Source organism: Bufo gargarizans, chromosome 1 (assembly GCF_014858855.1).
Source record: "Bufo gargarizans isolate SCDJY-AF-19 chromosome 1, ASM1485885v1, whole genome shotgun sequence".
Taxonomy (NCBI): Eukaryota; Metazoa; Chordata; class Amphibia; order Anura; family Bufonidae; genus Bufo; species Bufo gargarizans.
Genome location: NC_058080.1, coordinates 569,506,657 through 569,534,267, shown reverse-complemented (window position 1 = coordinate 569,534,267; position 27,611 = coordinate 569,506,657). Strand labels below are relative to the sequence as shown.

General features: G+C 47.3%; 1 protein-coding gene across 3 annotated transcripts in view; it reads right to left on the bottom strand.

Moving 5' to 3' along the window:
* Positions 1–26,394, bottom strand: part of SCARB1 (scavenger receptor class B member 1) — a 96,508-nt gene extending 70,114 nt beyond the window's left edge. For 2 of the 3 annotated variants that reach the window (XM_044275654.1, XM_044275653.1), the window contains exon 1: positions 26,101–26,393. In XM_044275654.1, coding sequence (XP_044131589.1) covers positions 26,101–26,220 — 120 coding nt within the window. In that variant the 5' untranslated portion in view covers positions 26,221–26,393. Of the gene's footprint in view, positions 1–26,100 lie in introns of all 3 variants that reach the window. The other variant, XM_044275655.1, reaches the window with a different exon arrangement.
* Positions 26,395–27,611: the final 1,217 nt, after the last annotated feature.

Here is a 27,611-nt window from a genome sequence, read left to right as displayed (position 1 = left end):
AAAATACAGCAAAAACTGCCTTCCAAAAACCATATGGCGTTCCTTTCCTTCTGCAAGTCGTGTGGCCATACAGTTTACAACCCTTGCTTTGAAAAAGTGGATTAAAATAGAAAATTTGCCCAAAGAATACCAAACGCGTTTCGGGTACCACTGATGAGGGGGTCATTTTCTTAAACCCCGAAACGCGTTTGGAATTAGCCCCAGTATCAGACACACGATTATATACGAACTAAGGAGGAGTAGAATTTACCATCCCGCAGACTCCATTAGCGTATACAACGCCTGCTGCACGAGGGGAAACCTCAGCGGGTCACGTGGATTGCCATTCTTGGCCCGGGATCTTCTGATAACTGATAGTCCTTGAAACTGGAGCACCGAAACACACAGGAGGTGCACCGTGTAGAGGACAAGAGAATCCATTGAAGCCCTCCTGGTAAGATCGTATGTGTCTGCGAGAGTAAGCATCGCATTCTTTGAATTGTACAGCGGGACGCCACTGTCTCAGTTAAGTGAGCGGGACGCCGCTCTGAATATTGTCAGCGCTGGCCTGCACTTTAAACTGGAGACTTATTGACTTATTGTTTTAATTGGAAGATACTCGATTACTACTTGAATATATTGATATACCCTTTATAGTGCAGACTATTCAGCACTATTGTGGTTCCGGATAATCAATATCCTATATGGGAACTATTGAAGGCTATTGAAAGAGTCATCATGCACTACTGGTTTTAATATACCATACATTATTGTCCTTATTAAATCACTATTGCTGAATATAGATTTTAGGGTGGCGATTTTATATTCACATTTATTAATAAATCCTACGGCTGTTCTCAATACTACAGAGAGTATCAGTGGTTTACAGAGCATCAGAGCGACTCTGACCCAGATTAGTTAATCTAATTATGTGTGTAAAGGGTGCTGTCGTGGGGTCTGGAAAATCCGATTAACAGTAAGTGTAAGCATCCTTTTTCCTTTCCCCCCCCCCCCCCCATTACAGCACCGCAGGATTTACAGACAAGATCGCCGCCCTCCCCGTCTACAGTGCCGCCTCCACAATCCTCTCATCCCTCTGCCAGATCCCGCGCATGCACACTAGGCTCAGCCTGATGCGCCCGTGCGGACTTCTGGCAGCTGCTTCGTTGAGCGAAATGCGCATGAGAAATGCGCTCAACGAAGCCGCTGCCAGGAGTCCGCACGGGCGCATCAGGCTGAGCCAATTGAACACGCGCAGGAGCTGGCACAGGGAAGGGAGGATTGCGGAGGCGGTGCTGAGGAAGGAGGCACTGTAGACAGGAATGGCGGCGCTGGGCACCAGACGGTGATGGGTGCAGCTTGGCACCCTGTATTAACAGACGTCCCCTTGGGCACCTTAGGTAGGCAATTGACAGGTTATAAAAACCTGTTTTTTGGGCTAATAGAGCCACAAGCAGATTTAATAAGGCCAGCTTAGGATTCATGTTATTAGTACGGACATAGGCATAGGTTTAGGTTATAGGGGTAAAACCTCATAACAGAATCCCTTTAAAGTAGAGTCATTATAAGGAGTACCTTCTTTCACAGCCATGGGAGCTGCATGATCTAGGCTCCTTCTTCCTAATCTGAGCCACATGCCGGAGAATGCACTGGATTACATATTTCCTCCATGGATCCGTGCTGCATGCGGTGGAATGCAATACCACCTCTGAGCTGCTTCCTATAACCCATGGCTCTGGGCTTCAAATGTTGCATCTGCAGCAAGAAAACGACAGAGGGCACCCAGACCCCCAGGTTCCTAGGGTCTTGCCAGCACAAAACTATGGTGTGATAGCCCTCCAGAACATTTCCGGAATATCCTAGGCTAGTGGTACCTGAAAGGAAAACTCCAGGTCTCCGGCTCCAGGGACAGGAAACCACTGAGGTTGGAGAGAGGCACCAACTTTTTATTCTGCAGGTTTCCTGTCCCTGGGGCAGATCATCTCTGGTGCTGTCGAGGGGGAAAAGGGAAGGGGGGGGGGGGGGGGGGGGGGGAGAGATACGTTAGCCGTCAAAACAGATGCAGATGGTTGTATTATCAGTAACGGAAGTGTTTTTGCTGAACCCTGACGGATCTAGCAAAAACGCCAGTGTGAATGAAGCCCAACTGATGTCGTCCACGATTGATAGATTCATACCAGCAGCTCATGTCCTGCACACTGGCTCCCTCATGGCCATATTCAAGGGTGCACATGCCACCACTGAAGCCAGTCATTGGCTGCAGAAGAGCAGGCAGCTATGCCCATGCCTGGGAGGAAGAAAACAAGCCGAGGACCAGACATATGTCAGCCAACACACAGGTCTATAGTGGCACGGAGCAGGCAAGTAAGAATCTTTCATTAGTGGCGACAGGCTGCTGGCATTAATAAAAAAAAATAAAAAAAAAATAAAAAAATGTTAATTATTCCTGGAAAAGAATACTCCATCCCACAATTTAATATACAGGCTAGGCCTATTTATCGTTATAAAACCATGGACAAGACTTGGGGGAACCAGCTAAATTAAACAATGGCCTGCATTCACAACTTTTACAAATCCTTACAGAGAATTAAACACGTGGTAGGGCTCAAAACGAAAGAAAATCCTAACCGTAAAAATAAAAATAAAAACCCACCACACAATAAATGTACATTCATGCCTAGAAATCAGCAAAGTACAGGAAATAGCACACCGTAACAAGTACAGATTTGCCAGTCCTGGAAAATCAGCTTTATTCAAAAAGTTACACATGACAAACGTTGCACAACAGAGCTCCATGATATAAGCACACACACAAGAAAAAGAAATTAGAAATCAGTCAGAATTACTATGCGAGTTTTTACCTCATGTACCTCGTCAATGCTTTTTTTTCAACTTCAACTCCTAACTCATTTCCCCCCCCATAGACACTACCCTGCCCAAGGACACGGCCATGTGACCACAGCCCAGGACAGAAGATGGGAATAATAAGTACTCATTCACACAACCATTATTTTTTTGAAGACCGCAAATTGCGGAGGCGCTAAATACGGGTACTAGCAGTGTGTGTGTCCTGCATTTTGTGGACTGGACAGAAATGCCTGTTCTTATCCTATGCTTGTCTGTATTTACGGACATGTCCCATTTTTTTTTTGCGCAGCTAAATAACGGAAGAGCAGATGCGGACAGCACAGTGTGCTGGCCACACCTTCTGCGGCCCCATTGAAATTAATGGATCTGCATCAGGTCCACAAAGTAAGGGATGCAGACAGAAAAATACAGTCATGTGAATGGCCCCTAAAAAAAAGGTAAAAAAATAAATAAAAAAACATGACATTAAATTATGTTAAAGGATGCTGATGCAAACAGACCTTTAAGAAATTAGATGAATATAGTCTAGTCCACTAATTAGTACAACTTCGGGGCCTTTCAAAGCACAAAAAGGAGAAAAATAAATAAAATAATCATGCGTACCACTAAAATAACTAGGACAACGTACAACACACCAGAATAAAATGTATACTTCAAGAAGACCCCAATGATTTCTCTAGAACTTTGTGACCACCCACGTGTCCTGCAATAGTTCTAGATCAGCTTCAGAAGATCTGCAGCTCTCACTGTTTTACAGATACAGAAAGAAAACATCACTTTTAGGGCCCTTGCACACGATCACCTAGCAGTCCCATGGTGACACCTGATACATCACAGGATCTGCTGAATCGCGCACGGCAAGGGCTTCTTCAGCAGATCCGGTGAGGTAGCAGGCGTCACCATGGGACTGCTAGGTGGAGGCTTCCGCCTAGCAGCGACGTCACTGCCACTAATGGGCAGGGAACACTGATGTCACCGGGAACACTGCTAGTTGGAAGCCTCCGCCTAGCGGTGTAAGAATGTAAACAAAACAGCCCTTGTCCTGCGCAATGCAGGGCAAGGGAGAGCATCGGAGCATGAAATGCACAACTCAGAGGGGCTGCTAGGGTGAAGGGGTTATTTCCAGGTTCAGCTCTGAACCCGGACAACCCTTTTAAGTGCATTGAGGGCAGACAAGCCACTTATGTCAAAAGAAACATTGGTGGTCAGCTCATCTCAGTCTGTCTTCAAACTGGAAACCTGAGTGCAAGGAGACAATCCTGGACCGGAAACAGGTTTCTAGAGAACTTGCAGGAAAAAAAAAAAAAACATTCACTTCTCCAGCACTTTATTCAGTTACGATTAAAAACATCTTGTACAAAAGCAAACAGTAGCCAACAGGTTTCAGACTCAGAAAATCTAGTACTTTATCATGGCACTATGTGCACCCTAAAGCATCAAAAACAGTTTAAAATATATGTAAATGAGGAATTTCAAGTGCGCAGGAGTCGCCTCCCCACACCTCCGGCATTACTTGTGGTCAACTCTTCCCCGTTTATCCTGCAGCCAACCCTGTATCCCTCTGCTGTCACTCTTCGGTGTCCAAAATCACGCATCTGAGCACATCACTGCCAGGCCCGGGTATAGTGCACCAGAGTTGGTGTACTGCACATGCCCAAGCCAGTGGATGTGCACATATGCCGGATCCCAGACAAAACTGCACACCAAACAGGTTTTACAATGTCACAATCCCTTCCAACCACTCAGCATGTAGGTGACTGGTACAGTCAAAACTCATGGGCATTCTGCTCTACCCACCGATGTAAAGCAACCTTTAGCATCTTGTACATATCATTTAGGGCTAGTAATACATGATTGATTGTACAAGTGAAGCACTTTGTATACTAGTCTATGTTTGAGGCAAAACTCAATGCTTCCGGGCCTGATGCAAAGTCTGTATTAGGCTCTTCTAAATATCACATGCTAGTGAGTATAGGTGGCACCATGTAACATTAGGGTCTTAGGCCACGCGTCTTCTCAGCTTCCTATAGGTACACCTACGTGGCAGATGTTCCCACAGTTCTCAACATTAATTCATTAACACAAGATTAATTAAATAAATAGACAAGTCAATGCTCCCAGGGCTGTTTACCTTAATACAGGAGAATTCAAGAATGGTGCACAGCTATAACCTCAGTATTCCTTACCGAGAACATGTAACACACTAACCTGAAAGACACGCTATACTACGTATAAACTTCTCTACACTACAAATCTTCAATGTGAGCTCCATTGGAGCCACGGCAGATACCTAGGCAGCAGTCCAGTTCTGTGCAGACATGCCATATCCTCGGATTCCACTTTGTGGATCATCTCAGGTTGTCTGTATCCTGTGGCGGGGGGGGTTGGGAGATGCAGATACACCAAGTTTTTGATGTGGCTCCACTGAAAGATGACGCAGGAAGTTAGATATGGTGATCGTGAAGCCTGGCTTAAAATTGGTTAACTGTTTATTCTGGCATGGCCTAGCCTGTTGATAGATCAGCCAAACAGTCTGTGACATACGCCAGGGAACCTGTACACAGCAGGAGGAGCTGAGCACATAGAAGTTGTGCAAAATCTTTTCCCACAAAATCAATTTCAATAATTTTAATTCCTGCTCATTCTGGGCTTTGAAGTCCAGGAGGCGTCCCATCAGTGACTGACAGGCTGGATCATTATCCATTTGTAGAAACCATCCTCCTTTTCAACTTCAGCTTTTTTTACAGATAGTTTAATGTTTGCTTTCAGAAGCTGCTGAAATTTAATTAAATCCATTCTTCCCTCTACCAGTGACGTGTTCCCCGTGCCATTGGTTGCAACTAGGGATGAGAAGTGAGCTTCAGATTCTAGATCCCAAGTCACTTTGCTCAAAACTTTGTTTTAATGCTGTAGAGGGCTGCTTAGAAGAACCTATGGCTGCGGATTAGGACAAGTTTAGAGGAGTCTGGGTATTTATAGAGCCTTGAAATTTGCATCAGCTGGCTTTAACCAACGATGACTGAACAAGCCTTAACCCCAACTGGCAATTTAAGGCCTCACACACACAAAAAAAAAACAAAAAAAAAAAAACACGGAAATGCATCTGTATGTTCCGCAAATACTGAACGATACGGAAGACAATCTATTGAAAAATGTGACGCCCAGCCTAATTTTTTTCTATGTAATTACTGTAAATGCCATATGGAAAAACGTAACAAACAAAAAGCGGAACAGAACCGCAAAACACTGAAAAAGCCATGTGAAAGGCCTACAAGGTCTGAGACCTTGGTCAATGTTATCCGAGTGGTTCCCATACTTTTGCTTTTTTCACTCAAACGTTTTTGAGTTCCAGGTTTAAGGCTCCCTGCACACAAATGTGTGCTTCCCGTTGCCTTATTGCGGACCGCCTTTGTGGATCCGCAATACATGGGTGCCGTTCCGTGGGCATTCCGCATCACGGTTGTGGACCCATTCACTTGGGGGGGGAAGGGGGGGGGGGGGAAGAGGAGGTTTCGTCCCGCAAAAAGAAAAGGACATGTTCTATCTTTTTGCGGAACGGACAGATCGCGGACCCATTCAAGTGAATGGGTCAGCGATCCGCTGCCCCCCAGACTGTGTTTGTGCATTTGGGGGGGTGCGACATATCACACTCAAGTATTATAGCATGGCAGTCATGAATAAATGGAATTGCAGCAAGATTTGCACCAACAGACACATGAATCGCAAAAAATCTGTAGTGTCCACATGTCACAGCAAACATATGAATTGCACTGTGACCCCATTCATTCCTATGGCAGCCCCTCTACACTGCGATCTTGGGTCATGCTGCAGCGGTTGTGATTGAAATCGCCATGTAGCCAAATCCTAAAGGTTATGAAATACCAACCTGTATGTGAGCATTTGTAGAGGAGATCAACTCTAGCAGCTCTCAGATTCAATATTTAAAGGGACTGTCTAGGGCTGCAACGATTAATCGATTATATTCGATAACTGGATTCGTTGTCGACGAATCCAGTTATCGAATAATCGCCGATTCGTTGCTATGCGGGCGGGCGGTCGCTGCATCTTTATTTTACCTTTTTACAATGACGCTCCTGTAACAGCCAGGCAGAGCGGACGGCGGCGTAACGTCACTCACTCACGTGACACGCCTGCTCCGCCTCCTTCATTCATGAGGTGGGCGGAGCAGGTGCGTCACGTGAGTGAGTGACGTTGCGCCGCCGTCCGCTCTGCCTGGCTGTTACAGGAGCGTCATTGTAAAAAGGTAAAATAAAGATGCAGTGATTAGTCCGACTTATAAGCATCGGGGCCGGGGCTGTTATGGGGAGGGGGGAGGATCTGTCTATGGCACTGCTATGGGGAGGGGGGGGGGGTCTGTGTATAGCACTGCTATGGGAAGGGGGATCTGTGCACTGTTATGCCCATAACAGTGCACATATACCCCTCTCCATAACTGCGCCACCCACCGATCCCCCTCTCCATAACTGCGCCGCCCACCGATCCCCCTCTCCATAACTGCGCCGCCCACCGATCCCCCTCTCCATAATAGTGTCGTCCACAGATGCCCCCTCCATAATAGTGTCCGTCCACAGATGCCCCCATAATAGTGTCGTCCACAGATGCCCCCATAATAGTGTCGTCCACAGATGCCCCCATAATAGTGTCGTCCACAGATGCCCCCATAATAGTGTCGTCCACAGATGCCCCCATAATAGTGTCGTCCACAGATGCCCCCATAATAGTGTCGTCCACAGATGCCCCCATAATAGTGTCGTCCACAGATGCCCCCATAATAGTGTCGTCCACAGATGCCCCCATAATAGTGTCGTCCACAGATGCCCCCATAATAGTGTCGTCCATAATTTGTTTTAATATGGCCTTTGAACATCATTTTTCAAGTAAGATCATATAAACCTCTCTGTTTTGTAATTTTGTCGTTTTTCCCGATTAATCGTAGAAATTAATCGGCAACTAATCGATTATTCAAATAATCGTTAGCTGCAGCCCTAGGGCTGTCTCACTTCAGCAAGTGGCATTTATCATATAGAGAAAGTTAATACAAGGCAAACACAGACACCGCTACTGGATTGCAGGGTGGTCTTAAACATGGATACGAGCAGTGTATAATGTGATTGAAAAAAAATGAATCCAGCCAGCAAGAGGAAGCAACATGGGACAATCACACTACATTAGTTCCTTGTATTAACCTTCTCTACATAAATGCTTTTTGCTGAAGTGACAACCCCTTTAAAAAGGGCATCTGTCAGCAGATTTGTACCTATGAAAATAGCTGACCTGTTACATGTGCACTTAGCAGCTGAAGGCATCTCTGTTGGTGCCATGTTCATATGTGCCCACATGCAAACGAACCTCTAGGAGCATCAGGGGTGTTGACATTACCCCTAGAGGCTCAGGTCTCTAACTGCCGCACCCTCTGCAGAACCATGACGTTTTCACTGCCTGGTTCTGTAAAAATGCAGAAGGTACAGCAGTTGCAGACAGAGAAGAGCCTCTAGATGTAACAGCAACACCCCCATTGCTCCTAGAGTCTCATTTGCATATATTATGGGGGGGGGGGGGAATCTCAGCAATGAGGGCACATATGAACATGGGACCAACACAGATGTCTTCAGCTGCCAAGCGCACATGCAACAGGTTTAATAGGTACAAAACTGCTGACAGATTCTCTTTAACCCATCAAACAGATTTGGTATGAAATATCACCGTGGATACTCTTCCTCTACAAAACAAAGTTACTGGAAGTTTTAAACACTAAGCACACAGATCCTATTACGCTGAAGGAAAGAAGTGTTCAGAGTTTGGGGGGTTAAATATAGCAATTCTGGACCTGCTTAAACAGCAGGAGAATTTTAGCTTCAAGCATAACATTCCTTGTGTATTATCACTTACTGTCTTCATTCACTATATTAGGATAGTCTTGTGCATCTCTGGCTTATTCTTGAGTGATAAAATATTTTTGCAGGCTGCTGCTAGCCTTCATTGTTCTCATCCGTCCTTTCCCATGCTCAAATGCCAAACTCAATCACCAAAAAAAGAAATGGACCCATAGATGGTGGCTTAGCTTTAGGACATGCAACAAGTGCCATTATGCATGGTAAGGACATGTAGGAAAGCAGTATTCTGCAGTCCAGATAACGAGGACACAGTCTGACTATTAGAAGTGCACTAGGGGCTTGTTCCCACGAACATAAGGGCTACGTGCCCGTGCTGCGGTCCGCAATGCACAGGCACCGACTGTGGGGCAGCAGCATGCAGACCCATTATCAAGTTTTATCTTTTGCGAAAAGGAAGCACGGAACACCACAGAAGCACTCCGTGGGGTTCCATTCCGTACCGCATCTCTGGATTTGCGGACCCATTCAAGTGAATGGGTTTGCATCTGTGAAGCGGAATACACATGGTTGGTGACCCGTGTATTGCGGAACTGCCGCAATACACGGAGCCCTTGTTTGAGTGAACAAGGCCTAAAAGTGAACATGAGATCACACACCTTAGCATACTGTACATTTATCTATATGAAATAGTGACATTTACAGAACAATTATCACCCTAAATAACAGACATGAAGCTTCCCTTTAAAATGTTCTAGTTTCTAGAAACAGGGTCAAAAGCATTTCGATCAGATGTTTACTTAAACTTTGGCACACAGACTGGTCAACAGAAGTGTACTGTAGGTTGTGGACCTCGGCCTCCACAGTATTTTTAAAGTTCTAGGCTGTGTAAAGTGCAATCGCACACACTTGCAGTGGTGTAATGAGATCTTCTGCAGAGCTTGCCGCTAGCAAAGTCAAAACGGAGAGGGCAGGTTAGAACATTTTCTGATGTCTGGCTGCAAGAGCCTAAACATCTGCCCAAATTCTTAACTCAAGTCGCTTAAAGAAGGGTTTTCAGTAAAGTTAATGCAGTTACCACCCACAGCTCTTCTGGCGAAACGTACATAACCCCCCTGTGGTATGGAGTTCTGGAGGAAAAAAAATTTGGTTAAACCCCAATTATACATGAAAAAAAATACTCCATTTCTAATTATGAAGATCTGCTCAGAAGATTTTTGCCACATGGTAGCAGAGAATGTACCCCTGTGTGGTGATCTCATCCACCTTGTGACTAAAGCCCTACTGGACTGGATCTCCCGGATGTGTAAGAGGCATTATTCATACAAGATACTAGGCGTTATGCTGTTTTTTTTCTTAAAGTAAAAGTGCCGCCACACCCCAAAGACTGAAATATTTCAGTGATGATTTCATCGTCCAGCAGGTGCCTTCCCCACGTCTGACCTCCTTAAGACTTCATACTCCATTTACCGTAGCCACCATTTGTCTCAGTGAAGGGCTCCTGCTTACAGCCAGGTATTCATCAGATACTTTCTAAGAGCTCACAAGCCCTCATTACAAGGTGTGAAGCCATTACGACATCGGAAACCTGTTGCTGTTAGTTTTAATTATGCAAGCAACTGTGACGCTGCATCTCACCATCATGGTGTGATCACCCAGGGGTGTGCATACTTTGTGTACATCACTGTCATACGACTGAAGAGGATGCTCAACCAGTCTCATCTCCATAATACAAGATCATACTACCACGCAGTGCCCTTAGAGAATGGTCCTATTTAATCAGTTTTGTTTGCTCTCCTCCTGAGCAGTGTGTGTTCCCACAATAAAAAAAAACAAAAAAAAAAAAAAAAAAAACACCACACACACCACATCAGCACTTGCTTGCGATTTTCACACAGCCCTATTCACTTCTATGGGGCCTGCATTGTGTGAAACGCACAATATAGAACATGCTGCGATTTTCACTCAACGCACAAGTTGGGTCCGGATGCAATGCATTCACCTCGCGCATTGCGCCCGCGCAGAAATCTCGCCTGTGTGAAGATTTCAATTACTTACCGGTAATTGGTTTTTCCTCTAGCCCCCACAACGGCACAACAGGAGGATACCCCGCCTCCCCAGGGACAGGAAACAACGTGGAGATCTTTAAATACTCTCCTCCTCCCCTTACCTGCTCCAGTAAATAACCAAGAAACTCTGGAATGGATGCAACAAAATTAAATCTTTGTGTTATTGAAAATTAGACAAGGATACTCTCCAAGAAAAGACAAAAAATAAAATATATAAAAAAAAAAATTATTTTATTTTTTAAATAAGAGTAAGAATAATTACTGGGAGGGAAATTCCCCGTGCCGCTGTGGGGGCTAGAGGAAAAACCAATTACCGGTAAGTAATTGAAATCTTTCCAAACGCCCCCCCCCAGCGGCACGACAGGAGGATTAACAGAGGAATCCCATATCGGGGGGGACAGCAGATAGCATTTGCTCGCAGAGTATTAACTCCCTGTTCAACACGTCTAACTGATAAGGTCTAAAGAAAAGTAGAAGGTGACGACCAGGTGGCTGCCTGGCAAATTTGTTCTAACGGAACCTCCGCTGATTCAGCCCAAGAGGCTGCTACAGATCGGGTTGAATGGGCCTTCAAGACTGCTGGGGGAGGAACCTCCCTTAAGGCCTCGTTCACACTTCAGTGTTTGGTCAGTGATTTCCATCAGTGATTTGTGAGCCAAAACCAGAAGTGGAGCCTCCACAGACATGAGGTAGAAGGGAAAGATCTGCTCCTGTTCTGTGTTTAGAGTTACACCTGGTTTTGGCTCACAAATCACTGATGGAAATCACTGACCAAACACTGAAGTGTGAACGAGGCCTAAGTCATAACAAGTCAAGATTGTCAATCTGATCCATCAACTAACAGATGATTTGCTTGCTGCGTTTCCCTTATTTGGGCCTGCAAATTGAATAAACAGTCTGTCCGTTTTCCTGAGATCTTCCGTAGACTTTAGGTAGGCAAGAACTGCTCTTCTTACATCCAGGTTAAGGAACAGTCTTTGCTTGCTCCTGACTGCCTGATGGGGATCCAAAGGAAGGGAGGGACACCTCCTGTAGACAGTGGAACTTAGAGACCACCTTAGGGGGGGGGGGGGGGAAAATAAAAAAAAAAAAAAAAAAAAAAAAAAGGAGGGAGAATGTCTCAGTACCATCCTATCATCCTTGATGGACAGGTACGGGGGCCTGCATGAGAAGGCCTGGATCTTCCCTACCCTCCAATCCGAGGTAATGGCTACTAAGAAAACTGGTTTAAAAGGTAAGAAATTTTAGAGACATTTCAGATAAGGGTTCAAAAGGACTGTCTGATAAGGCTGCTAAGACTAGATTCAAGTCCCAAGGGGGGACAGTGGACCTCACTATTTGTTGTTTTCTCCGAGCTCCTTTCACAAATCTCTTAACAAGGTCTACCTCTGCTAATTTTATATCGAGTAAGGCACTCAAAGCTGATATGTGGACCTTTATAGTGCTTACCCTTAGCCCCTTCTGTAGACCTGACTGGAGGAACTCTAGGACCTTAGCGATTACAAGGGGACCTCTGGTATCACCCCCTGTAAATTTTCTGAAAGACTGCCAGATTCTGTCGTAAATCTTAGATGTCACCTTCTTGCGACTATAAAGAATTCTGGAAATTACCGCGTCCGAGAGGCCCTTTCCTTTTAATATCTCCCACCTAGTCTCCATGCTGCCAACTGAAGTTGTGTTGTCCTGGGATGCCATACTGGGCCCTGGTGAAGGAGATCCGGGATGTTTGGTAGTTGCCACACGTCTCCTGCTGACATCCTCACTAGGAGAGGGAACCACGATCTCTTGGGCCAGTAAGGAGCAATCAGGATCAGCCTGTGGTTCTCCTGTAGTACCTTTTGCAGCACTTTGGGGATTAACGCAAAGGGAGGGAAGGCATACAAGTTTACTTTTGGCCACAGGTGGGAGAGTCCACTATGAGTGGGTGATCTGTATAGGCTAGAGAGCCGAACTTCTCTACTTGTCTGTTTTGACACGTGGCAAACAGATCTATTTCTGGAAGGAACCATCTTTACGCTATCTGATGGAATATCCTTGGGTTTAAGGACCATTCCCCTTCCTTTAAGACATCTCTGCTGAGAAAATCTGCGACTGTGTTGTCTTCTCTCCTAATGTGAACTGCCGATTGACAGTATGCTCCTTTCTGCCCACTGGAAAATTTCTCTTGAGACCCTCGCTAAGGATGGGCTTCTTGTGCCTCCCTGCCTGTTTAGATAGGCCACAGCTGTGGTGTTGTCAGAGTATTCTCACTTCTTTCCTGCGGATTTCTGAGTGAAGGGCCGTCAAGGCCTCCCAGACTGCACTTAACTCCTTCAGGTTGGAAGAGGCTAGGTTTTGATTTCCTTGCCAGCCCCCCTGTACTACGGACCTGTCTGAAAAGGCCCCCCAGCCGTTCTTGCTGGCATCTGTAGTAATAGTGACTACATTTGTCTGTTGCCACGGAACGCCTGCGTTTAGATTCTGGCTGATCAACCACCAATTTACGGAATCTCTTACATATTGAGGGACTCTTACCCTCCGCTCTAGGGAAGCTATGCTCTTGTCCCACTTTCTGAGCATGAAAGACTGAAGGGTTCGTGAGTGAGCCTGAGCCCACTTTACTGCTGGGATAGTTGAGGACATCAGACCCAAGATCTTCATTATTGACCCGATTGTCACTCTTGATTTGCTGCGGAATAGAGTAAATTCCTGCTTGATAGTCTTAATTTTTTCCTGTGGGAGGAAGGTCCTCATGAGACCTGAGCTATATTAGCCACCCTAGATAGGTTAGGCTTTGCTTCACTAATTCTATTTGTTCTAATAGATCTCTGATGCAGCCGCTATAAGGAAGTCGTCTAAGTAAGGCACAACTAATATGCCTTTTAGATGAAGATCTGCCATCACTTTGGAGAAGACTCTTTGTGCTGACGTGATGCCGAAAGGAAGGACCTGGAATTGATAATGGAGTACCACCGAATTTTGTTGTACTGCAAACCTGAGGAATTTCTGATGTTCTCTGCAGATTGGAATATGGTAGTACGCGTCGGTGAGGTCTAGTGTTGCCATAAAGGTGTTTCTCTGTAATAGACTTATAGTGGATTTTATGCTCTCCATCTTGAATCTTTGTAAAGTAGATGTTGGTTCAGTCCCTTTAAGTTTATAATGGCTCTGTATGAGCCGTTTGTTTTTTTGACTAGAAATATAGGGGGATAATAACCTGTTCCCTGTTCTGCTGGGGGAACTGACACTATAGCTTCTTTTTGTAAAAGGATCTTTATCTGATCTAGTATTAAAGGGCTTCTGTCAGCCCACTAAACCTTTTTTTTTGGTTAATAATAATCCCTACACTGCGAGCTCCCTATACACAAGCTAAATATTCATTTTTGTTCAAAAGCAATTTTTATAATATGTAAATTACCTTGCTACCAGCAAGTAGGGCGGCTACTTGCTGGTAGCAGCCGCATCCTCCTCTAATAATGACGCTCCCTCCGCTGTGTGATTGACAGGGCCAGGGAACGGGATCGTTCTCTGCTGGCCCTGATTGAATTCAAAATATCACGCCTGCGCCGTACCTGTCTTTAATCGGCGCAGGCGCACTGAGAGGCGGCCGCTCTGTCGGCCGCTCCATCCTCAATGCGCCGGGTGTAGATGTGACGTCATCGGCGCATTGAGGATGGAGCGCCCGACAGAGCGGCCGCCTCTCAGTGTGCCTACGTCGATTAAAGACAGGTACGGCGCAGGCGTGATATTTTCTCTCAGGACGCCGCCGATTCCCGCCGCTTTTTCAAATCTTCAGGGGAAATGACGTTTTACTTCAGCGCCTGTGAGCTTGCGCTCACGTGACCCGCGATCCTGCGGCTTCCTCTTGCGATTATTCAGCTAGGAAGCGCTGCCCGGGGCTGCCTCCACCAGAGGACTTGTGCCTGGGAGACAGGGAGAACTGCACCGCAGTCCCGCGATCCTGCTCCCCTATTCGACCTGCTGGCGATCTTACTGATAGGAAATAGAACGAACTCCCACCAGTGAAACTCCACATTAGCTCCCAGAGGGACAGGAAACAACTGGAGCAGGCAAGGGGAGGGGAGTATTTAAAGATCTCCACGTTGTTTCCTGTCCCTGGGGAGGCGGGGTATCCTCCTGTCGTGCCGCTGGGGGGGGCGTTTGGAAAAGAGGCCTAAGGGTTTTTTCCACACAGATTTTGAAAACACGCTTAATAAATAAGAACAAGGCAGAATCCACATGTGCATCCCCCTCACAGTTCATGTGGTTTTTGACACTTCTTAACCAATGGGTGTTCGCTTCAGGTTTCTGGTGCAGCCTAAAACAAACAAACAGGAAACTCATACAAAAACCACAGCGACTTAAATGGGAAACATTAAAAACTCCATGTATTTCAATGGGAGATTTAGTGCCGATTCTGCCCCAAGATAAGGCAGCAGCATGCCTTGTTCCACTTCCAACAAAGCAAGTGCTGCTTCCCATTGAAATGAATGGAAAGCAGCCTTTTTTGGAGCAGATTTGGAGGCAGAAACACACACTAACTATATCTATCTATCTATCTTTTATTTATTTATTTAGAACTGGCCCTAAAGATACATTTTTGAGGAGTACGGTATTTTTATCCGTGGAGTACAAAAGTTGTAGTAAGGCCTCCTTAACATAGGCGTTGCGTGTGAGGATCGGATAGGATGCGGGTGCGTTGCAGGAAAATTAGCAATTTTTCCGTGTGAGTGCAAAGCGTTTTAATGAGAGTGAGAAAAATCAGCATGTTTGGTACCCAGACCAGAACTTCTTCACAGAAGTTCCGGTTAGGTGTTGTGTAGATTATTTTCCCTTATAACATGGTTCTAAGGGAAAATAACATTCTTAATACAGAATGCCAAGTAAGTTAGGGATGGAGTAGTAAAAAAAAAAAAAAAAAAAAAAAGTTACTCACCATATCCACTTGTCTGTGCAGTCCCACCTTAGAAGCCCTTTTATAAACTATAGATGGCTTCGGGAAATACTCGGGTCTTCGGGTGAACTGGGCCAAGTCCAGTCTGTGCCTAGTAGATGAGGCGAGATGCTCAGATGTATCACTGCTTTCGAGATTAAAGGTAGTTAACTGTTTTGTTTATTTGGGGGAATCAAGAGTCACAGGGACCCCAGGCTCTTTTATCAACTGAATGTGGTTCCTACTGTGGAAGGCATCACTCGTAAATTGGATGCTTGGGAAAATCTGCCGCCGACACTGATCGGTAGAAGTAACATTGTAAAAATGGCGTTACTACCAAAACATATATTTATAGAGCAGCTCCAGCTAAAATTCCTCAATTGCACTTTGATTCCTTAGATAGGCTACTATCGCCATTTTTGTGCAGACACCAAACCCCTAGACTAGCTAGGAATCCTTAAAAGCCCTATACCCACAGGGGAAACTGAGATTCCCAGATATGCACGCTTATTACACTTATGCCCAGCTGGTTTACGGCAGATGCCAACAACCCAGCTGTAGTACTCGAAGCAGCATTGGTGGGCTCATAGGAGGCTCTAGCCAACTTGGGTGTATCGATTGGCGATGGGGGGGGGGGGGGGGGGGCAGTTAAGGCGAATTACTACATGGAAGCTATGGCCAGTGTGGTGGCGGCCTGGAGACAGGTTGTGGAAACTCATTCCACAAGTACAGACGGAGAGACCTAATCCCCATATATTCCCCTGTGGCGAAATAAACAGCTTAAAGAACTCTCTTTCACTCGAATATGAATTTTGGCCTCAAAAAGGGACTGAAGTATCTTACCCAATTATACGAAAATGGTATCTTCTGTACTTTTGACAGCCTCCAAAGAGTACAGCTTTCCCTGTACAAGTTTTTATCGGTACCTCCAGTTGAGGCATGCCTGTGAGATACAATTCAAATCCTCATTTTTGCAGTTGAAATGTGGTCCAAGTGAGTCTATAGCATGGCAGACACAGCCATTTAAGCCAGTCTCCTCCTTTTACGAGGAGATAATGGAAATGCAGGATTCACCACTCCGACGTTTATTTGAGCGCTGGGGGGGGGGGGGGGGGGAATGATATCCCCAACTTAGAGGAGTCTCATCTGGAGGAGCTGAGCACTGTATGGAGATCTACCGTAATAAGTGCTTGAGATCAACTTATTCAGATTAAGTGGATACATAGGGTGCATCTAACTCCAGTGCGCCTGTGCCAAATGACTTGTCTCCCAGACCCTTCGTGTACAAGGTGTGGGGAGCCGAGAGGGACCTTATATCACATGATAGGGATGTGTTCTATCATGCAACTACTAAATATGGTAGGAAACTACTTTGTCTGCTGATGTTTTATGGCAGGAAGACTATTCTTCTAAATTGGAAACCGCCTAAAACCCCCACTCTTGGAAGGTGGATACAACTTGTAAGTGCTGACCTTCAGATGTCTAAATTAACATGTACGGCCAGATGAACCCGACAGATTTGACAAGATTTGGGGTGACAACACAACGGGGTGCCCGGGTGAGTGAATGTGTGTGTGATATTGTGCTGTACTCCTAGGTTTCCTTCTAAGAATTAGGGAGTTACTCATATTGCTGTATGACAATGTACTTTGTTTAGAGGGCTTCAATGTGATCCTATGTATGCGACACTAGGTGATAACAGAGCAATATTCCCCATACGATTGGACAGCTGATAGACCCAGCCGAGAAGCGAGATTTCGTTTTTATCTGTAGAGATGGTCTTTATAATAGGAGTCAGAGCAGTGTCATGTACTTCTAACTAATTTAGATAAGTGATTACTGCAAGCTTTTCATTTATTTTCAAAGAGAAGCACTGTTTGTATTGCTTGGGCCCCCCTCCCCAAACTGCAGAAGGGGGCTACAGCCTGCATCCAGCTCCACAGGCACTACATTGCTTAATGTCTCCCCAGCAGCGATCGACTATTAATGTATTGTCAGCCAAATCTGTCCCATTACGACAGTGGATCCCCCATCCTGTGTGCTAGGAGAAGTTATTGTAATGGGAAAACCCTTCTAAGGCTACTTTCACACTAGCGTTCGATCGGATGCGTTCTGAACGGATCCGATCATATTAATGCAGACGGAGGCTCCGTTCAGTACGGATCCGTCTGCATTAATAACTTAGAATTTTTTCTAAGTGTGAAAGTAGCCTGAGCGGATCCGTTCAGACTTTCAATGTAAAGTCAATGGGGGACGGATCCGCTTGAAGATTGAGCCATATGGTGACATCTTCAAGCGGATCAGTTCCCATTGACTTACATTGTAAGTCTGAACGGATCCGCTCGCCTCCGCACGGCCAGGCGGACAGCTGAACGCTGCAAGCAGCGTTCAGCTGTCCGCCTGTCCGTGCGGAGGCGAGTGGAGCGGAGGCTGAACGCCGCCAGACTGATGCAGTCTGAGCGGATCCGCTCCATTCAGACTGCATCAGGGCTGGACGGAGGCGTTCAGGTCCGCTCGTGAGCTCCTTCAAACGGAGCTCACGAACGGACCTATGAACGCTAGTGTGAAAGTAGCCTTAGTGAAAACTAACTCAATTGCATTAACTGAACTCTAGGCTCCTCCACCAGGCGGCATATGACCCAGCTCACGGCTAGTGCAGGATGTGGGAGGCAGCTATTTTACACAGATCACATGAAACGTCACATCTCATGTTCAGTCACGGTGACTCAACGCTCAGGTCACAGCTTCTGGTTTCTGGTGTTATGGAATCTGATTTAGTAACTACTTGATTCTGAAGGATCTATTCATGAAACTGTATGTTGGGTCGCTCCTGTTATTCCTACTGACAACTTGGTGTTATCAGTGAGGGGAGCATCCTTGCATAGCCTCATGTTGTCAGGCTGTGCAGGGATAAACCCCCACCCCAATGGCACGCCCCAGCTAGCAATTTGTTTATAAACTGCTAGTGGGAACAAAAGAATCATGCAAATAGATAAAAGGGGTATTTCCATCTGAACATTTCTGGAATATCCACTAACCATACGTGTCAGATAGGAGGAAGTCCCAGAGGTGGGACCTGCATCTGTCTTGGGACTCCTGCACACGACAGTAGGTGTCCTGTTGCAGTACTGCGGACTGTATATGCGCTAATTGCGGTCCCCAAGGCACAGAATAAATACGTTCGTGTGCAGGAGACCTTAAGGACAGATCCCATCGTGTACTGCCAAGAATGGATAGGTGGTCACACATGCTCTTTTCAGAAGGCCAACCAATGTGAATGAAGACAGCCAGGTATGTGTAGCCACCTCTTTTGACGCCTATCGGACATTTTTGACATGCTGTGGCTATGCCATAACAGTCCAGATGGGACAACCTGGAATTTGCGCAGAAAAAAAAAAAAAAAAAAGTTCAAAGTCATCTGGCATCAGTCGCTGTAAGGCTACAATGTTGTAGACACGTTTTTCCTGCACAGATTTTTGTATGGAATCCAATCTGCTTTTTTTTTTCCCTTCTCTCCAGATCGTATATGGACCCATTGCAGAAAAGGCACAATGCTGTCTGCATCCATACATCTGTTCCATCATCCAGCAAAACAAACATAGAACATGTCTTATTCTTGTTGACTTTGCTGACCAGAGTAGGCACAGCTGGTATTAGCGTTTTGTGGACCTGGGTTTTGCATGATCGCGTGCACGAAGTCCAATACAGTTTTGGCCTGCGATGTGGATTTCAAAACCTGCAGCTTTGTCAATAGTTTGTGGGACTCCACACTATCTGCACGGAAATTTGTGTGGAATTTCTGCAAGTCTACCTGCACCAGTGTGCAGCTAGCCCAAGAGGGTGGGGGTCATGTATTAAAACATACCCCTATTTAGTTGTAATAGTCGCAAGTCCCCTTTTAAGGCTACTTTCACACCTGCGTTCAGGTGTCCGCTCGTGAGCTCCGTTTGAAGGGGCTCACAAGCGGCCCTGAACGCAGCCGTCTGGCCCTAATGCATTCTCAGTGGAGGCGGATCCACTGAGAATGCATCCGTCAGCCAGCGCTCAGCCTCCGACACCTGAACGCTCGGGTGTCCGCCTGGCCGTGCGGAGGCGAGCGGATCCGTCCAGACTTATAATGTAAGTCAATGGGGACGGATCCGCTTGAAGATGACACCATATGGCTCAATCTTCAAGCGGATCCGTCCCCCATTGACTTTCAATGTAAAGTCTGAACGGATCCGCTCAGGCTACTTTCACACTTAGAAATGTTCTAAGTTATAATGCAGACGGATCCGTACTGAACAGATGCAAACGTCTGCATTATAGGAGCGGATCCGTCTGATGAAACATCAGACGGACCCGCTCCGAACGCTAGTGTGAAAGTAGCCTTAACCAGCTGTGCAATAATATTTTGTTGCATGGCTAGTTTTACACAGTGTGCGGTAGTTGGGCATGAAGGGGGCCGTGTCGGGGCTCCGGGACCAGCACATTTACACCAGGAAACGGCATAAATATTAGTTTCTCTACAAGTGCACGGACTGCCTTCAAGTCACCCAATTTATAACCACGTGCATGCCTCGTCAGAAATTAACTGAATCTTGCAGCAGTGCAAGGGGAAATCTTAGACCAGTCTTAGTAAACTACCCCCGTATTGGTAAATGTGCCCCACTGACTGTTCAAGAACAGCATGCCCGTCACTACCACAGAGAGGAGTCATGAAGAGGCCGGCAGGTTCTTTTTAATAGGCAGACTAAAATAAGAGCAAATATGTGGATGTCGGTTATCGCAGGGAACAGTGTCATGTATGCCCAGTGCACTGCTCCAGAAACCAGTGTCTGCGGCTGCATACTGGTACAAGATCGATTGGGAAACATCCACATGTAGATGTGCATAATGTAAGAAGGAAATGGGACATACTGCTACCCTACAATTTTCTACCTCCTTTCTTTAGGTTCAAGTCGCAAAACATGAAACTGTGAAGCTTCCACAGTCTCGCTCATTTACTTCATTACAAGGGGATGGACATGAGGTATGGAGGGAGAGGGGAGCTCGTCTTGGGCTATGCAAACTATCAGGTAGTAGATCAAGTTGGTGTGGACCAAAGTTATGCTAGCAACCCTACACCACAAGAATAAGACGAGCCCATGCAGATTCTGTGCCCATTGTCCACCAAGCACTTACTACCACAAAGATATAGGTCTTCGCCATGCTTCTAAGGTAACACATGTTACTGGTGTCTTTGCGAATAAAGCAGTAATATGTACATTAGCCATCAGTGTGGTGAAGCTATAGTACATAGTGTATATGATATGTAGATGCTAGGACACAGCTCTACCCTCAGCATATCAGTGTCACAATGCAGTGCTCAAACTTCTCATTGCATAGGAATAACAAGAGAAAGGTATTTTATTTAACCACTTCAACCCCGCTAGCTGAAACCCCCTTAACCACCTCCGGACCGCCTAACGCAGATGTGCGGTCCGGAGGTGGCAGCCCTGCGCTCAACGACGCATATACGCGTCATCTCGCGAGGGCCGGGATTTCCTGTGAACGCGCGCTCACAGGAACGGAAGGTAAGCGAGTGGATCTCCAGCCTGCCAGCGGCGATCGCTCGCTGGCAGGCTGGAGATCCGAATTTTTTAACCCCTAACAGGTATATTAGACGCTGTTTTCATAACAGCGTCTAATATACCTCCTACCTGGTCCTCTGGTGGTCCCTTTTGTTAGGATCAACCACCAGAGGACTCAGGTAGGTCAGTACAGTCGCACCAAACACCACACTACACCCCCCCCCCCCCCCGTCACTTATTAACCCCTGATCACCCATGATCACCCCATATAAACTCCCTGATCACCCCCCTGTCATTGATCACCGCCCTGTCAGGCTCCGTTCAGACGTCCGTATGATTTTTACGGATCCACGGATACATGGATCGGATCCGCAAAAAGCATACGGACGTCTGAATGGAGCCTTACAGGGGGGTGATCAATGACAGGCGGGTGATCACCCATATACACTCCCTGATCACCCCCTGTCATTGATCACTCCCCTGTCAGGCTCCATTCAGACGTCCGCATGATTTTTACGGATCCATGGATCGGATCCGCAAAACACATGCGGACGTCTGAATGGAGCCTTACAGGGGGTGATCAATGACAGGCGGGTGATCACCCATATACACTCCCTGATCACCCCCCTGTCATTGATAACCCCCCTGTAAGGCTCCATTCAGACGTCCGCATGCGTTTTGTGGATCCGATCCATGTATCCATGGATCCGTAAAGAATCATGCGGATGTCTGAATGGAGCCTTACAGGGGGGGTTATCAATGACAGGGGGGTGATCAGGGAGTCTATATGGGTGATCACCCCCCTGTCATTGATCACCCCCCCTGTAAGGCTCCATTCAGACATCCGCATGATTCTTTACGGATCCATGGACATTTTTTTTGGCACAAGTTAGCGGAAATTTTTTGTTTGTTTTTGTTTTTTCTTACCAAGTCTCATATTCCACTAACTTGTGTCAAAAAATAAAATCTCACATGGACGCACCATACCCCTCACGGAATCCAAATGCGTAAACATTTTTAGACATTTATATTCTAGACTTCTTCTCACGCTTTAGGGCCCCTAAAAAGCCAGGGCAGTATAAATACCCCACATGTGACCCCATTTCGGAAAGAAGACACCCCAAGGTATTCCGTGAGGGGCATATTGAGTCCATGAAAGATTGAAATTTTTGTCCTAAGTTAGCGGAAAGTGAGACTTTGTGAGAATCAGAGGCTGGGGGGGGGGGCAGATCAGAGGCTGGGGGGGGGGGCAGATCAGAGGCTGGGGGGGGGGGGCAGATCAGAGGCTGGGGGGGGGGCAGATCAGAGGCTGGGGGGGGGGCAGATCAGAGGCTGGGGGGGGGGCAGATCAGAGGCTGGGGGGGGGGGCAGATCAGAGGCTGGGGGGGGGGGGCAGATCAGAGGCTGGGGGGGGGGGGCAGATCAGAGGCTGGGGGGGGGGGCAGATCAGAGGCTGGGGGGGGGCAGATCAGAGGCTGGGGGGGGGCAGATCAGAGGCTGGGGGGGGGCAGATCAGAGGCTGGGGGGGGCAGATCAGAGGCTGGGGGGGGGCAGATCAGAGGCTGGGGGGGGGCAGATCAGAGGCTGGGGGGGGGCAGATCAGAGGCTGGGGGGGGGCAGATCAGAGGCTGGGGGGGGGGCAGATCAGAGGCTGGGGGGGGGGCAGATCAGAGGCTGGGGGGGGGGCAGATCAGAGGCTGGGGGGGGGCAGATCAGAGGCTGGGGGGGGGGCAGATCAGAGGCTGGGGGGGGGGCAGATCAGAGGCTGGGGGGGGGGCAGATCAGAGGCTGGGGGGGGGCAGATCAGAGGCTGGGGGGGGGCAGATCAGAGGCTGGGGGGGGCAGATCAGAGGCTGGGGGGGGGCAGATCAGAGGCTGGGGGGGGGGCAGATCAGAGGCTGGGGGGGGGGCAGATCAGAGGCTGGGGGGGGGGGCAGATCAGAGGCTGGGGGGGGGCAGATCAGAGGCTGGGGGGGGGGGGCAGATCAGAGGCTGGGGGCACAGGAGAGGCTGGGGCCATGGTCAGCTCCCTGCTGTTGTGTGCACAGGGCAGCAGGGAGAGTGTAAAGTCCTATTCACCCTAATAGAGCTCTATTATGGTGAATATGACAAGAGTTCTAGCCCTTAAGGAGGCCAATAGTTAATAAATAAAAAGTAAAAAAAAAAAAAAAAAAAAGTTTTAAACACCCCCCCCCCCCCCCCCAATATAGAAAACAATATATATCGCATATGCTTAAAATTATATCGCAATATAGATTTTAGGCCATATCGCCCACCCCTACTGAGCCACTTTAATAGTTTGGGAGAGTGACAGGTTTTTAAAAAGCAACAATTTTCTAATAAGATAATAATTTACCCCATAAAAAAAAAAAAAAAATCCAGATCCATAATACACGTGTGAATGAGCAGCTCTCAGATCTGGGACCAGAATAGGTTCAGTTACACAACTCGATGTGTCAGGCAATTATCAGGAATAAGGGTCCATTCACACGTACGCAAAATGGGACCGCATCAGTTCCACCATTTTGTGGAACAGGTGCGAACCTATTCATTTTCAATGGGGCCGGAATGTGCTGTCCACAGCCGCAAAAAATAAATAAAAATTTATAATAAAAAACAAAAAACCAGAACATGTCCTATTCTTGTCTGCAATTGCGGACAAGAAAAGGCATTTTCTATGAGAGTGCCGGCGATGTGCGGAACATTGCCGGGCTCAGCGTTTTGCTGATGCGCAATATGCAGATCTGCAAAACACATACGGACGTGTGAATGGACCCTAAACCAGATGCCCCCGATTGCCGCTTGGAAATGCAGCCATCACCTCTGCTGCATGGGGGCCGGCGATCAATACAGCGATCACTTGTGCCCCTAGAAAATCAGTGTTCCTGGGCAGCAGATCTGCACTGATTTTAGGTGTCGAGTGAAAGACACGATCACCCGAGTATTTGCTTATTGCATCGGGTGATCTCCAGGAACATTTACACAGGTCAATTATTGGGAGCGAGCACTTCGATAAAAGCTCCTCCCCGATAAATCGCCCTAATTACTGGTCAATGTAAAAAGATCTTAATGGGGTTTGTCATCTCAGACATTGATGACATAACACTAGAATATGGAAATGAGAAGCGGGACCTGCACCTATCTCCAGAACAGGGTGCCCAAAGAGGAAAAGAGCATGCGCATGCGTGGCTTGCACCCCACTCAATGCTATGAAGTTTCCGAAAACAGCCAAGGGCTCATGCACATGGCCATTGCCTGGCCGGGTGTGCAATATCCGGGCACCGGCTGTGTGCAGACCATATCACAGATGCCCACCTATTCACTTGAATGGGTCCGCAACCCAGAAGAGCAGTGTGGAACAGAGGCACAGACCCCCACAGAAACATGTTCTATTTTTTTTGCAGTGCAGATGGATCATGGACCTATTCAAGTTGAATGGGTCTACATCTGTCTGTGGCAGCCGCACGGTTGGGGGCCATAAATTGCGGTCCCTAATACTCTGATTGGCAGCCACATGAGCCTATCAGTTCTTCTGCTCCGTTACAGAAACAAAACGATTGGCACATAACTCAGCCAAATGGAGCCTACGGACCCCATAGACTATAATGGGGTCAGTTAGGCTCAGAGGAAGATTTTTGAAGCAGAGACAAAAGTCTAACGGACCCCTTTATAGTCTATGGGGTCCATAGACTCCGTTGGGCTCAGTTATCATTCAATCATTCCGTTCCTATAACGAAGCAGGAGAACAGGAATGTGAACTCAGCTGAGGCGTGCGCAGCTAGAAGTACCATAGCGGAGAATGGAGAGCCGTCATCTCTACGGTCACTGCTATGGGACCTCTGGAATTGCCCGAGCCAGTGCTTTTCGATGTCCCATAGCAGTGAAAGGAGGGTGGCTGTGTTTGCCTTGTGCGCACCCTTTCACTTTGAGGGGCACTTTCTGGAGAAAGTGCAGGACCCCCCTATGGAACCGTTTCCATTATGCAGGAGAGGACGCCCCTGCGCAACGGAAACAGAACGGATCCGCTTTGTAGCCCATAGACTTCTATTATGACGGAATGAATAACGGAATGCCTCTAAAGGCATTCAGTCACAGAATTGCGTTATGGTCAGTGATAACGGAATCCATAATCGCAATTCACCTTTTACTAACAAAGTGTTTTCATAAGCGGAAAAATCGCTAATCCCCAATAGGGACGTGTGAACATGTTTATACGATGGCCACCGCAACCTCCACAGGGCATCATCTCCATCAGTATCTGACGCCCAGGCGACACGGTTTCCTCATGAAGCGGGGGCGCGCAGATAACGTCCCTGTGCCGCAGGGAGCGGAGGATCCTCCAGCGATTCCATGGACTTTGATTGAGCTTCCGCCATAATCAGTACAGAATGATAAGATGTCACCACATTTATCTGATGCTGAACCAGGACATCACTGAAGACATGGAGATAAGCGGCTGGCGTCCTGAGTAAGCATTTATGGAGGACTGCTGAGCGCACAAGTCCAAAGTCAGGCAGGAAAAGCCCGTGAGGAGCTGACACATACCGGCAGGCAGTACACACCACCGTCCATACAAGTAACAGTTTAATGGCTTTCTGGAAAAAAGTTAAATAAAAATTCAGGGTATGTCACTCTAGAAATCCTGTCAGAAAAGTGTCTGTGAGACATTTTTTCCATAGCGCAGTAGTACAGCAGAGACTGCCGCATCACACAGCAGGAGCGACCAGTGTGTACAGGAGCCTACGCGTGTCGCCCGTCACAGAGGATTCCGGGGTCGCCTCAGTCATCCTGTGTTTACTCGCAGACATGTGACCCTCCCCCTCCCCCAGAGCTTTACAGACGTGCGCCCCTGCCTGACCCGTTCTTACCTTCTCCACTTGTTGCTTCATGATAACAGGGACCAAAAATACCAGCAGCGCCCCTAACGCCACCAGCAGCAGGCCGACCACCCCGAGGATGATGGGCGCCTTATTGCCGCCACTGACCATGTCTCCCTCAGGCTGTAGCGACTACGCGACGTGGACGACAAGAGTCAGCTGCCCAGCTCCCAGGAGTGCGCTCCTCCAGCACGGCAGACATCCTCTCAGCCCGTTTTATTCGGAGGGGAAGGTAAGGGCCCGCCCTGTGCGAGCTTACCCAAACTCACCCCATTCTGCAGCCTGTCACGGTGTCAGGAGGACTCCACCCGGGAGGAGGGGCCGGAGCCGCTTATGCAAACACGCCAAAATGTGGAGGGACTCCTGTGTCCAGCGCGGGGGCTCGTGCGGCTGCCGTGCGGTTATATAAGAGGCGCATGGCGGCTTCAGTCACTCAGGGGGTCGGGTGCCGCGTGTGTCTCGGTGGTGATACTCCGGGCTAAGAGTAGACTAACATACAGGAGCGATAAATAGATAAGATGGAGCGATAGATAGAATGTGTGCATGCCGCCTAACGAGGAATAATGTCTCCAAGTATACACCAAACACATCTATAATCACCCAGTGCCTGTAATGACCCACATGGTACATATTCCCCCTTTGTGCCCCCTCACAGTAGTTATGCCCAGATATGTGCCCCTCACAGTGATTATGCCCAGATATGTGCCCCTCACAGTGATTATGCCCAGATATGTGCCCCCTCACAGTAGTCATGCACAGATATATGGCCCCTTCACAGTAAATATGCCCAGATATGTGCCCCCTCACAGTAGTTATGGCCAGTTATATGCTCCCATCACAGTAGTTATGCCCAAATATGTGCCCTCTCACAGTGATTATGACCAGATATGTGCCCCCTCACAGTAGTCATGCCCAGATATATGGCCCCCTTCACCGTAAATATGCCCAGATATGTGCCCCCTTCACAGTAGTCATGCCCAGATTTGTGCCCCCTTCACAGTAGTCATGCCCAGATATGTGCCCCCTTCACAGTAGTCATGCCCAGATATATGCCCCCTTCACAGTAGTCATGCCCAGATATGTGCCCCCTTCACAGTAGTCATGCCCAGATATGTGCCCCCTTCACAGTAGTTATGACCAGATATGTGTCCCCTCACAGTAGTTATGGCCAGTTATATGCTCCCTTCGCAGTAGTCATGCCCAGATATGTGCCCCCTTCACAGTAGTTATGACCAGATATGTGTCCCCTCACAGTAGTTATGGCCAGTTATATGCTCCCTTCGCAGTAGTCATGATCAGATATGTGTTGTTCAATTACTTTTATTAGTAACATCAGAGAAATAATGTGATACAACATTAACAGACCTCGATTGCAGGTCGAGGCTGTGTACATAAAAGAACATACAATCGTAAGGACTACATATTTGGGAGATGATGAACACTGTCGAGTAATAGGACAAGCAAAGAGTATACAGCATCAGATATATATGTGCAATGAATCC